Raw genomic sequence first — 13,269 nt, 5'->3', positions numbered from 1 at the left:
GCTGTTGGTGGAGGATAGGCGGTGTGTGTGTGTGTGTGTGTGTCAAGCCGTCCTGTTGCGAGTTGCGACATTCCTTTTTTACCGTTTCTTGATACAATATATTTATCATTTGGACACATAGTTTGAGAACCGCTGTCATAGAGCAGAGGAAAAGTAATGTTCCTCACTACTGCGCCTATGTTTGACAACGGTGGCCGTGGGTACTTCTTGCTACGGATACATCTTGTACGTTGAGTCCGTCCAGTTGGGTGCTGTCCGTAAGCGTCCGTATACGGAGATAAATCATCCGGAGTGTTACGTACTGGGAGTCAAACCGGACCAAACGGAGTAAAGTTCTCTCCCCCTCCGTTTCTTGTGTATTCCTGCGGTCCTTATGTACTACTATGCATGGTACTTGACTGGGCTATGGCTCTTCTAATCTAAACCACTATGTACTGCGTCTGTGTATTCAGACATAGAGGCGGGTCCTTTTGAGTATAGATCCCTACATGATCCACACACAAAATACCAATTGTTTTATTTAACCAGTTCTTGTTTTTTAGTTTTTTTCTTATGAAACAAACAGAATGTTTCTAATGCACAATGAAGAGGAACTATACTGTACTTCTCCTTCCAGCCTCTATCTCTGTTCCCTTTTTTCTTGGGTTGTTTTTCATTAACAGTCAGGCGTGCAGTCACATGCACAATACCACAAACCTGTTGAATCATCAGAACAAACTTAGTCACATGAAAGAACATGATGACTCTTTAGTAAAGAGTTGGGTTGTGTAGTTACTAACTTGTTACCTTGCCCCTAACATGCAGTAGATATATTCAATAGTTACTCCATTGAATAGAAATGGACTTAGGCTACATTGCACAGTGAAACAGGTGTCAAGTCACACTATTAGCTCACAAACACAAACAAAGCAGATTATGTCACTGTTTACAATTACAAGCGTTTTATTTGTATTTCTTTTTTACCTCAATCTATTGTGCATCAAATACAGAAAATGTATGATGTACAAATTAAATATACATGAAATGTATGAGGACATACAGTCAGATATATGAGAAAGTAAAATAGTGCATGGAAAGAACAAACAAACAAAACAAGTAGAACGGGTTATGGTCAGAAGTGCAGCAGGTTAATATGGACATACATCAGGGCACTGTCTGTTCAGCACTCTGATGACCGTAGTCCCTGGATTCATTTATTTTTTCATTCAGCGAACCCCAGACCTTTATTGTTGGTTAATGTGCAAGGTACCTATAACTGATAAAGCTTCACATTTTGAGCAGCAAGAGAGTATCTGGCTAACCAAGTCTAAAGGTCATTTCTTGGCTGTTAACATTTCATGCCCCAAATCAAATTCCTTTTCTTTTTCCTTTTTTTCTTTCTTTCTTATTCTGCAGTCTGACAACTGTCATGGAAAACATTAACCTTACTTCAGTATAAAGGAAAGAATTTGAGCCTGCCCCATGCAGCCTTGTGATTGTCAGACATGTGTCTCTTTTATGTAAAACAAATAGCTGAAGGTGTGGTTAGTGGACAGAGGCATACATGGCTCAATTTAGAAATAGAACTTTATTCTGGCAGGCTACCAACAGGTGAGAACATGGCTTGCCTATTGTGAGTTGTAAATAGACCTGCACAGTGAGCAAATGTCCATCCAGTGAAAGGCTCATAGGAGTTATCGGTGTCAACAGAGTAGTGTTGTCATAATTTTATTACACAACAGAAACTGTGTCCCAAACAAATGGTTAGAACATTGTAGTCTTGTCATAATTCTATTACACAACAGCACGTATATATTTGAATAACCTACAAACAAACCGGTTAACTCCTCTATATTCTATACATGTATTTGTACATGTGATTATTAATGTAGAATACATATGCATGTAATATTCAGAGGCTGGGACATACAGTAACTCTATAGACATATACAAAGTAACAATTAAAACCCACAAGAACAGTTGGCAGATGGATGTGGGGAAAAAATGTTGATGTGGAGAAAGAAATTACAAAGTTTCCCTTTTGATTTAGCTGAAAAAGAAACCTCTTCAGTCTTGACTTAGTTAGTTAGACATTTATGATTAATGAGTAATTGAATGATTAATGACAACTCCATTATGAGAAGGCAATCCTTTACAGTTAAATATAGTAGGAAAAAAAGGCGGGGAGAAGTGGCTGCCGGTTAGCCTTGTGAACCAGCCTCCCCCGGAAATCTGAATTCATTTGAATGAATTTAAATTCCCGGGGGAGGCTGGTTCACGAGGTTAGCTGCTGGTTGAAAATTCCTGACCTTTTAACTTCGGCAGACATAGTATATACCACAACCCCATATTATGTTTTTTTTTTTTTTTTTTGAGACCCCTTCACCGCATGCTTGCCAGGACCACATTTACATTGGCCCAAATATCACCTAATATGGGGCTGCCGGGGTACAGGCTTTAATAATGGTAGCAAAATGTCAGCGTAGAGGATAGGTCTATACCTGCATACAATGCGTAACCTGATTGTCCTCTGTTTGTTTAAGTATACAGCCTGCTCATTGTTTGATCAACACAACACACCCGACCATAGCGACCAACAGACGGCTAGCACACCTGAGCCACATCTACATTAGCAGTGGTGAGTCAGACAGACACACACACACACACACACACACACACACACACACACACACACACACACACACACACACACACACACTGTTACGGTCACTAAACCCTCGAACACCAGTGGCCATAACATAATGAAAGGACAGAGTCAAGTCTCAAAATGCATTGCATTTTATTATAAATTCTCAATACATACATTAAATGGTTCCTTTAGCAACAAGATACTAATATACAAGTAAGGGAGAAAGTGGAGAACCAAAACTGAGACTTAACTAAATCCTATCGAGTCTGGTGGGCCAATCACTATGTAGCCTCGGAAACCCAGACTTCTTTTGGTGATCGGAAGAAAAAGAAGTCTGGGCAAACCCCCCTATAACTGTGCTGGCTCATGACATTTTAATTGTATAAATAAATGTAGCCGTTCAGATATCTTATTTTACATCGGTATTGTTCATGTGAACTGGTTTGTTTAGGCTTATCCATTATAATGATAAAATCACTATGATTTATCAGTCGTTTTCCACCAAGGATCACTTCCTCATTTACTCAAAGTAGACAGCAGGGGGAGTCATGTCCCTCCTCATTTACTCAAAGCAGACAGCAGCAGGAGTCATGTACCCCTCTGTGTCATTTAGAGACGTCGGAGGACGCGGCGAGATCCGCCGGCCAACAAATAATGCCTGCGTTCCCTCAGAGTGATCACTATGTGACCGCCGTCCCACCAGACTCCCATAATCTACCAAATCAAAGTAATAGAAACTAAACTAAACAGATAGAAATAGAAACTAAACAAAGTAATAGAAACTAAACTAACCAGAAAGGAAAACGCCAAACCATACTTACGGCCAAGCCCATCATAAATGAACTATAAGCAATATACAAAAGTACACTAAGGAATCATGTTGTTGGTGTTCACTGCTGGAGTGCTGGGGAGATTCCTTGAGGGCTGGAAATCAGCTCCTCTATAGCCTGGGGCCTGAGACAGGGAGGGGCAGCCAGCAACCTCATGTGAGTGGCAGGTTTGTCTAGACAAGCAGGCAAGGCAGTGTAGACACCAGACCAGAAGACACATACACATTAGTGAACACATAGTAACCATCTGAGGAGTAAGGAGTGCATAATGTGCAGGCACATAACACACACACACACACACACACACACACACACACACACACACACACACACACACACACACACACACACACACACACACACACACACACACACACACACACACACACACACACACACACACAGCCTTTGTATTTAATTTGTATTAGAAAGGAATGTTGATATCATGTGAACAATTAAAGGTCAAATACAGTCTACCTGATCCTGAACGGTTGATACAGTTAAGAAATTGTATTAAAACAGTGGTTCAGAAACAAAATCAGAATATCAGAAGACAGGGATTCAGGAATAATTTCATAAGGTGTGGAAATCTCAAGTTGGTGCTGCAAAGTTGTATGAACACACAAGAGGGATACAGGCTCCACGGTTTGAGGGTCTTAAATTATGCTGGGAGAAGGATTTAGGCTTTACAGATAACGTATGGCAAGACATCATTGTCACAATCATGAACTAATAAATATATGTTATTGGACTCCATCATGTAAGATGGCTAAACTAAAGTTGAGCAACACTGACCTCTGCTGGCGAGAAGCAGCTTGGCACATTTATTCATGTTCTATGAGTGTGAGAAGTCCCTTCTGGGATGAAATGACCCTTTATTTAAGTAAAGTGCTGGAAGAGTCAATATAGGCTATAAAAACATCCTGCTTCATGCATGACTGGAATCCTTCCAAAAGATTATGGTACCATATGGTCCTCATAACTGGATGTAGAATAGGTTTTAAGACAATGGAAGTCAGCTGATGTAAAAAATAGTGTCTTATGAACAGGTGGTATATAATATAACGGGACAATAAAAGTTGTTTTTACAAATATGGGGCGCCTTCCTTAAGTTGTGTAGAGGATACAGGTCCCTTGCAGGTTTCAGCACCATGCATCTTTCTTTCCCCCCCCTTTTTTTTAAGAAGGGAAAATAGAAATGTATAAAAAAGAAAGGAAATGTACTGTAACGACATGCAGTCAGATTAATAGAATATGTACAGACATCAGGGCTCAGTGGATGTTCAGCAGTCTGATGACCTGATGATTTGTTTGACCAAAATACAGGAATACAGGGACTATGGATGAAAATGTGTCACTCTGAAAACCCCAGCACATTTACAGTGTTAATGATGTGCACAGTTCCTGTAAAAAAAAGAAATAACTGCTATCTGGCTAACCAAGTCTAAAGATCACTAGGCTGTTAACATTTCACACCCCAACATCTAATCCCTTCTCTTTTATTGTGCAGTCTGACAACAGAAACTGTGCGCCAAACAAAGAGCGCTTAGATATTTTAACCTGTTAACTCTCACATGTAGGCCTACATGGAACTACTATTATTGTAGAATCTGTATAAGCATGTAATTTACACGCTGTTGACATCTAACCAATAAAACCCACATCCCTCAGCTAACAGTTGACAGATAGATGTGGGTTGTTCCTCTTTAATGCCAGAGAACCTTTCCACCAACCAACACCTTTGGCCAAACTTAAGCTTCATTCTGATACGCTGAGTCATTTTGGTTTGATTAAGTAGAAAAAGCAACCGCTTATTTATTTGTTTGTATTTTGCCTATCTATCTATTTCATATTTAGAATATATAATATATATCAAATTTATATAACATGTTTTAATTTGTCCACTCATGCTTTATATTTTTGATTAATTTTAACAGACCCTTTCCTATACAAACCCATTTGTAACTTCAAACTTCTTTTTAACTGTGCTGAATTGTGCTGAATTGTGCCGTAAATTTCGTAATTTGCGCTGGTATTATTTCTGCAATGGCACCACCCGTGATTAATAAAGTTACTATCTTCGTTTCTTACGTCTAAACAACAAGTTTTCAAGTAGTAGTTAAAAGCATATAGTATCAAAAATGGAAATACTCAAGTAAAGTACCTCAAAATGTACCTCAAATCAGTATAATGCAAGAGTAAATGTACTTAGTTATACTTTACACCTCTGCTGATAACCAAAAGCAACAGTATATAGGCCTGCTGAAATGTTCCAAAGTAGCGGGTGAAATTGTTTAAAGGGATATTCCACTTTCAAAAAAACTCTGCCTTGCATGGGTCTGCCTCCCCAGGCCCAGGGCCTCTCCCCACACACACACATTGTAACTTCAAACTCCATTTTAACCATGATAGAATCATTAAAAACACCCATTATTTTTTCTGGTGACTCATACTACCCTCCTAATACGTGAGCAGCCCGTGTTTTTTCAATAACCTTTTCCATTTATTTTTTATAATTTTGTTTTGTATTACATTTTTCTCATTTCCCCAAAGAATTATTAAAAATAAATGAAAAAGGTTATTGAGAAAACACAAGCCTGCTCACGTATTAGGAGGGTATGAGTCACCAGAAAAAAATAATGGGTGTTTTTAATGAATCTATCATGGTTAAAATGAAGTTTGAAGTTACAATGGGTGTGTGTGGGGAGAGGCCCTGAGCCTGCGGAGCCTGATAACATTTACATCAAATATCTAAATATTGAATGAAGTAAATTAAAAACTGTCCAGGGTGTTCATAAAAGCCCTTTAATGCAAACTTCCTTTACAATGGCTACAATGGCTTGTACGTGTACAGTATACTGTACAGAAAATGGTATCTGTAACATCCACATAAGAGTGGACAGGTCTGTGTAAAGATAATAACATGTTATTGTCAGAAGTGCAGCATGTCGTCAGGGTTCGGTGCCTGCTCATTCTGATTCAAACTGTGTTTGTTTCTGTGTGGAGTTTGCAACTAACTTACATCATCACTAACATGAAACACCATGAAAACATTACATGGGCCAACCGAGCAACAGAGCCACTACATTGCCACTACATTGAGTGACGGCCACTTATATAATAATAATAATAATAAACTTTATTTATAAAGCGGTTTTCAAAACTTTGTTACAAAGTGCTTTACAGTGGCAAATAAACATGAAAAATCATAAAATCAATAAAAGTATAATAAAAAACAATAGACAATTGATCTAAAAGAAGGCCTTGGTGTAGAGGTAGGTTTTTAGAAGTGTTTTAAAGGATGTTACTGAGTTTGTGTGTGTCCCTCAGTTCCTGGGGTAGGGCATTCCAGAGGCGAGGTGCCTGGGCTGTAAAGGCCCGATCACCCCTGGTGACAAGTTTGGCTGTGAATGGAGTCCGGAGACCCCTATTTGCAGACCTGAGAGTGCACACAGGCTCATATGGTTCCAACATGTCTAAAATATAACTGGGGGCCAGACCTCGCAGGGCTTTAAAAGCTGTAACTAAAAATCTTAAAATCAATTCTAAAACTCACTGGCAGCCAGTGAAGTGAATATGACGGCACATCGTCACATAGCCTACATACAGTATGATATGATTTGACAACAATCAACCATGAATGGATTAGGAGAAATACCAACACTAAGCTCACTGCTGCATATATATATTACCACTGCTTTGGAAAAAAAAAAAAAAAAAAAAAGAAAGAAAGAAAAACAAAAATAATATTAAAATTAATATTGGCGAATACTCGACTTTGATGTACAGTATTCAAATAGTGATTTGGTATTTGAATAGTCAAATACTCGAATATTCTGTGAATGCCCTAGTGCCTAGTCCAAAACATTGTGATGTGTAGCTCTGTGCTCAGAAATAAGTTTAGCTCCTTCCTCTCTGTTTTCGTTATCATAATTATGTTATCAAGATCTTTGTGGGGCATCATCGTGTTATACACTCTACACTACAATATATTACACTATAGGATGACTTGCCATGGAAACTGTAAACAACCCAACCACCTGGATGTGGACTGTCCATTTTAGAATGTTGCATCCACAGTTTGGGATTTGGGGGATTCTGGCAGGGCTGTCATGATTATGAAGATGACTATTGATTGTCTCCGCCAGGCCGAAGGCATGGGGAGACTATGTTTTACACTGTGTCCATCCATCCGGGTGTCCGTGCGTCCGTCCGTCCGTCCGTCCGTCTGTTACCAGCTAATCTCCGGCACCGTTGCCCCGGTCGCTGCCAAACTGCACACACACTCCCTGGATGCCAACTCAGAACCTCTGCTTGGAAGAGCTAGTTGTCTCTCAAATAATTGATATTAGCGAACATTATGAATAAAAACAATATTTCTGTTTGGCTTTTCGGCTTCTTAAACATAAATAGCTCAAACCTGTGTCACAACTTTTGCTATTTCCACATTTCTTTTGTAAATATATGAAATGTTTTCAACATGGAAATGATTATGATGATTATGCAAAAAGATATTATGATTAGGTGACTCGCAGGGACGGACTGGGACTTAAATTCGGCCCTGGCATCTTAGCCCAGACCGGCCCCCACAACCAGCGCACGCGCAGATACTCTACCAACTCATCGGGTCGAGGCACATATAAATACAACTTTTACAGAACAACATAAATGATAACTACACAACCCACAGACAACTACACAATCCATAAATTGTATACCAGATGATTAAAGTAAAATGGGGCTTAAAAGCAGTGAATCAATGAATGAGAATAGTATAGTATCTGCATAGTTGCAACAGCAACACGCAGAGGACAGTTTACAGTTTTATATTTGATTAATTGTGTTCATAGATAGAACTAAAGCAGCAAGCATTTCTGAACCATTTTGCTGATATAAACCTTTTTCCTTTTTATTTTTTATTATATGTATATTTACTCATATACTGTACTTGAGTTATTTGTACTTTAAATGAGGTATTTCCAATTTCCAATACTTTTACTCCACTACATCTCGGCTCCAAATATTATACTTTTACTACACTATAATTATTTGAATACTTTAGTTAGGCTACTATTTACATAATTATATTTATATAATTATTACAAAAACATAAACAACTTCAGCCCTACACAGCCTACATTTTGGCCTTTTGATGTGGTTGCAATGTGTTGTGTTGCAACACATTGCAAGCTTGTAGATCTGCCATTTTCAAACGATTTGTGTATATTTGAAAACTTGAAATGGGATTCTGCATAATGAGTACTTTTACTTTTGTACTTTAAGCAGCCTACATTTTGATTACTATTTGTAACAGTATTTCTACATCGCAGTGTTGACAATTTTACTTAAGTAAAACACTTGAGTACAGGTACTTTTTTCCACCACTGGTTGCGATATGATCATCACGAGACGAGTTCCACTGCCATGCTTGTGTTGTTGTTGTTGTTGTTGTTGTTGTTGCTTAGCAAATCACTTCCTCCTTCACGTGATGTTGGCAAATGGCAAATGACAACTTAGCAAGCTTTCCTAAAGTAGGCTTTGAACTGATCATCCTCCTACTTCTAAATTTTTGCTTTCTGACTCTCTCTCTCACACAATCCACACACGCAACATACGTTCAGTGAGTCTCTCTCTCCTCTGTTTCAGCCGGCCCGGTGCAACAAAAGGATTAGCCATTTCACATGAGTGACATACCAGTGGGCCAATTATATTAGATATTATTTTTTTGGGCCGCCCACTTGGAGATGCATTACCATAATAACCAGAGTGGCCGCACTGCCAGAAATTAGTTACCGTAATTATTCTAATGTGTATATTACCGAGAAGGCCAGCCCCCCCTGGTGACTTGTTGCCTTCAAATCTTGATCAGAGCAATGGTCACTGAGTTATGGTGAACAAAATAAGGTCTACATTTGAAATGTTAGACTGCTGTAACACTGTTGTAGTGCCCTATATGTGTGTCATTTTTAAATGTATTTAGTAGATATAATACTACTTGGGGTTATGCTAACTAAACAATGTTTCTCTGACAGGAATGGCTTACCTCAGGATTGTATTGTTGGGAAAGTGGAATTCTGGAAAGAGTTCAGCAGGAAACACCATTCTGGGAGGAAGTGGTTTTAAAGTTCATCAGTTAGGTCAGAGGTCAGTACAGTGTGAGGTCAGACATGGTGAAGTAGCAGGGAGACGTCTGACAGTGGTGGACTCCCCAGGCTGGTACTACAGCTCACTGCTCACCCCAGAGATGGAAAAACTGGAGATCCAGAACAGTGTGTGTCTCTGTCCTCCTGGACCACATGCTGCACTTCTGACGGTTCCTCTTCATGAAGAATTCACCAAAGCAGAGAGAGTTGCAGTAGAGGAACACATGTCACTTCTGCCACAGAGTGTGTGGAGTCACACTATGGTATTGTTCACCTATGGAGACCATCAGGGAAAAAGAAGCACTGAGCAGCACATTATGGCTGGAGGGGAAGACCTCATCTGGCTTGTTGACAAATGTGAGAACAGGTTCCATGTCTTCAACAATGACAAGAGAGATGACACTCAGGTCACACAACTGCTGGAGAAGATAGACCACATGGTGGCAGGAAACAGAGGTGGTCACTATGAAGTTGATGGAGATGTTGCAGAGAACTTGTCAGAGAGGAAGAGGAACATAGAAGAACATGTCTACACATTCATGACCAAGACACAAATACAGAGTTCTGCTCTGAAAGCTCTGTTTGAAGGTACATAAAATCTGTCTGTCTGTCTGTCTGTCTGTCTGTCTGTCTGTCTGTCTGTCTGTCTGTCTTTTCTTGTGAACAGTATCTTACTGTTGCTTGTTAATCCATAACCCAGGTTCATTATTAAGTGTGCCTGCCATGCAATGCAATGGCAAAACACTTATTGTAATCCGCCATACTTAAGTCGGTCGGTCGGTCATGTTCTTGCAAATTTCTGCACGTAAACTGCCGCACAATTTATGCCACCAACGCAATATATACATCAAAACGTGCGGCTCGGCCGGGAATAGGTTGTTATTACTTTTCTTTCCGATCCGCGTTACCATAGCGACGTAATTTGCAAAAAACGACGCCCAAAAACCCCATTGACTTAGAATGGGGGAGATTTCGGCACGTAATAACAGCCGCAAGATTTATGCCACCCCCGCAATATATACATCAAAATGTGCGGCTCGGCCGGGAATGGTGTGCTATTACTTTTCTTTCCGATCCGCGTTACCATGGCAACGTAATTTGTAAAAAACTACACTCAAAAAACCCCATTGACTTTGAATGGGGGACTCTGAAAAAAACCCAGAAACTTTGGCCCCACATTACTCTGACATACTTTTGCCTAGCAACGTCACTTAAACTTTAAAATGCACACACAACTTTGGTCTTTTTCCGGCCAATAGGGATGAGCTGTAATTGATTAAGCCCCGCCCCCTCTGTAACAGGAAGTGCCCTTCGCCAAACAGAAAGTGCCTCTTTAACTCGTGAACCGTTTGTCGTACAGACACGTGGGTGGTGTCATATGACTTGATTAAGAGTCCTTAACCTTAATTGGGGCCTATTTCTCTAAACAGGAAGTGCCCCTCACCAAACAGGAAGTGACCCTTTATCTCGTGATCCGTTTGTCGTACAGACTCGTGGATGGCGTCAAATGACTTGATTAAGAGTCCTTGACCTTAATTGGGGCCTATTTCGCCAAACAGGAAGTGCCCCTCACCAAACAGGAAGTGACCCTTTATCTTGTGAACCGTCTGTCGTACAGACGCCTGGGTGGCGTCAAATGACCTGATTAAGAGTCCTTGACCTTAATTGGAGCCTTTTTTCGCCAAACAGGAAGTGCCCCTCACCAAACAGGAAGTGACCCTTTATCTCGTGAACCGTCTGTCGTACAGACGCGTGGGTGGCGCCATATGACTTGATTAAGAGTCCTTGACCTTATTTGGGGCCTATTTCACCAAACAGGAAGTTCCCCTCACCAAACAGGAAGTGACCCTATATCTCGTGAACCGTCTGTCGTACAGACGCGTGGGTGGCGCCATATGACTTGATTTAGAGTCCTTAACCTTAATTGGGGCCTATTTCGCCAAACAGGAAGTTCCCCTCACAAAACAGGAAGTGACCCTTTATCTCGTGAACCGTCTGTCGTACAGACGCGTGGGTGGCCCCATATGACTTGATTAAGAGTCCTTAACCTTAATTGGGGCCTATTTCGCCAAACAGGAATTGCCCCTCACCAAACAGGAAGTGACCTTATATCTCATGAACCGTCTGTCGTACAGACGCGTGGGTGGCCCCATATGACTTGATTAAGAGTCCTTAACCTTAATTGGGGCCTATTTCGCCAAACAGGAATTGCCCCTCACCAAGTCGTACAGACATGTGGGTGGTGTCATATGAAAAACGATAATGTTAAAGCTTATGCAAAACACGCCAATGTTAAAAAATGTAACACTAATGCTAACACCAACCGCTACACAAGCTTGCACAGACTTAGCGAGCTGCAGGCACACTTAAAATTTCTTAAAAATGTTCTTTTCTAGTAATAATAATAATCTTCCCACAAATTTCAGCACGTAATAACTGCCGCACGATTTACGCCACCGCCGCAATATATACATCAAAACGTGCGGCTCGGCCGGGAATGGTGTGCTATTACTTTTCTTTCCGATCCGCGTTACCATTGCGACGTAATTCGCAAAAAACGACGTACAAAAACCCCATTGACTTAAAATGGGGGAAATTTCGGCACGTAATAACTGTCGCACGATTTACGTCACCACCGCAATATATACATCAAAATGTGCGGCTCGGCCGGGATTGGTGTGCTATTACTTTTCTTTCCGATCCGTGTTACCATGGCAACGTAATTCGTTAAAAACTACGCGCAAAAACCCCCATTGACTTTGAATGGGGGAAACTTTGAAACTTTGGCGCCACATTACTCTGACATACTTTTGCCTAGCAACGTCATTAAGTGTGCCTGCCATGCAACGCAATGGCAAAACACTTATTGTAATCCGCCATACTTAATTAATGATAATAATAATGATCCCACAAATTTGGTGCGGTAATAACTGCCGCACAATTTACGCCACCGCCGCAATATATACATCAAAACGTGCGGCTCGGCCGGGAATGGTGTGCTATTACTTTTCTTTCCGATCCGTGTTACCATGGTGACGTAATTCGCAAAAAACTACGCCCAAAAACCCCATTGACTTTGAATGGGGGACTCAGAAACTTTGGCGCCACATAACTCTGCCATACTTTTGCCTAGCAACGTCATTTAAAATGTAAAATGCTCACACAACTTTGGTCTTTTTCCGACCAATAGGGATGAGCTGTAATTGATTAAGCCCCGCCCCCTCTGTATTCCTATTGGCTGGGCTTCAACAGCCAATACTCCAGTTCACAGCATGGTACTGTCTTGAAACTTGGTGTCTGGACTTAAACGGCCAATAGGGACGTATTACTTAAGCCCCGCCCCTATTAAGCCCCACCCCTATCTTCCTATTGGCTGAGCTTTAAACGGCTATATCTCCAGTTTGCAGCATGGTACTCGAAACTTGCTGTGTGTACTTAGATGGCCAATAGGAATGAGCTATAATTGTTTAAGCCCCGCCCCCTCTGTCTTCCAATTGGCTGGGCTTTAAACAGCCATAACTCCACTTCCCAACACATTACTGGTCTCAAACTCAGTGGGTGGTCCCACAGTCCCAACCGCTACACAAGGTTGCACACAAATAGCGAGCTGCAGGCACACTTCAAATTTCTTAGAAATTTTCTTTTCTAGTTTAAACTTTAAAATGCA

The 13,269-nt window shown here is 40.7% G+C and overlaps 1 protein-coding gene across 4 annotated transcripts in view; it reads left to right on the top strand.

The window, feature by feature from the left end:
* The window catches only part of LOC308298565 (GTPase IMAP family member 8-like), a 31,053-nt gene that overhangs the window by 8,668 nt on the left and 9,116 nt on the right, over positions 1-13,269 (top strand). For 3 of the 4 annotated variants that reach the window (XM_080742206.1, XM_080742203.1, XM_080742205.1), the window contains exons 4-5: positions 2,523-2,617; positions 9,492-10,190. In XM_080742206.1, the coding sequence (XP_080598332.1) occupies positions 9,494-10,190 (697 nt within the window). In that variant the 5' untranslated portion in view covers positions 2,523-2,617; positions 9,492-9,493. The remainder of the gene's footprint in view (positions 1-2,522; positions 2,618-9,491; positions 10,191-13,269) is intronic. The other variant, XM_080742204.1, reaches the window with a different exon arrangement.

The sequence above is a fragment of the Nannobrachium achirus genome, assembly GCF_963921795.1.
Source record: "Nannobrachium achirus genome assembly, chromosome: 14".
Lineage (NCBI taxonomy): Eukaryota > Metazoa > Chordata > Actinopteri > Myctophiformes > Myctophidae > Nannobrachium > Nannobrachium achirus.
The sequence above is the reverse complement of the archived record's forward strand: the minus strand, read 5'-3'. Positions and strand labels throughout refer to the sequence as shown.